The 953-nt window shown below is 37.1% G+C and overlaps 1 protein-coding gene across 1 annotated transcript in view; it reads left to right on the forward strand.

The window, feature by feature from the left end:
• LOC100635999 (tyrosine-protein phosphatase Lar-like) overlaps positions 1-953 on the forward strand; it is a 17,107-nt gene that overhangs the window by 5,899 nt on the left and 10,255 nt on the right. The window contains exons 5-8 of the mRNA XM_020002774.1: positions 4-167; positions 217-513; positions 563-785; positions 835-896. Coding sequence (XP_019858333.1) covers positions 4-167; positions 217-513; positions 563-785; positions 835-896 — 746 coding nt within the window. The remainder of the gene's footprint in view (positions 1-3; positions 168-216; positions 514-562; positions 786-834; positions 897-953) is intronic.

The raw sequence follows: 953 nt of genomic DNA on the forward strand, positions 1-953 counted from the left end.
CAGTGTCTATTGTAATGGTAACCAACCTGAAGGAAGGAACTAAGAGCAAGTGTGAACAGTACTGGCCTAATGGTAGAGCCGAGAGTGAAGAATTTGGACCTTTTTCTGTCACACTTGTTGACGAACAGGTCTTACCTGATTTTGTTATAAGAAGCATCACTGTAATGGTAATTTAATGATTAACTGTTAATTTAATGTACATGTACATGTTCACAGATACAAGACGGATCCAATGATAGTCATACACTGACTCAGTATCATTTAACCTCGTGGCCTGATCATGGAGTACCTGAATATGGGACACCATTGATGATACTTCACAGGCAATCTAATAAATCATGGTCTCCCTCTAAAGGTCCCATCCTGGTCCACTGTAGTGCTGGTGTAGGTCGTACTGGTACATTTATTGCTATAGACATAGCTCTGGAACAAGCTAAGAGAGAGAGAGTAGTAGATATTGCTGGTATTGTTAATAGACTGAGACAACAGAGAATGAAGATGGTTCAGACACTAGTAAAGACATGAGTACATAGATTCATTCATTTATATTAACATTGTATAGGATCAGTATGTGTTTCTTCATGACACTGTTCTTGAGGCAATCATTTGTGGGGAAACAGAGATACCAACTGAGAATTACATGTCAACAGTACAGAAACTGAAGGAAACAGGAATAAAAGCACAGTTTGGTTTACTGCATCAAGTGACTCCTGATCCTAATGATGTACACTGTAATTCTGCTAAAGCTCACGCCACCAAGAACAGATCAAATAAATACCTACCACGTGAGAGACCATTATATCTTAATAGATATTATTCATTATCTCACTATAGCTGACAAGTTTATTGTAGCTCTTAAAGAAGCCAATGGATACATTAATGCATCATATCTTAATGTTAGTAACATTATAAGTAACACACATAATACTGTATGATGATTACAGGGTTATCGT

The sequence above is a fragment of the Amphimedon queenslandica genome, unplaced genomic scaffold, assembly GCF_000090795.2.
Source record: "Amphimedon queenslandica unplaced genomic scaffold, v1.1 AMPQUscaffold_12835, whole genome shotgun sequence".
NCBI classification, from domain to species: domain Eukaryota; kingdom Metazoa; phylum Porifera; class Demospongiae; order Haplosclerida; family Niphatidae; genus Amphimedon; species Amphimedon queenslandica.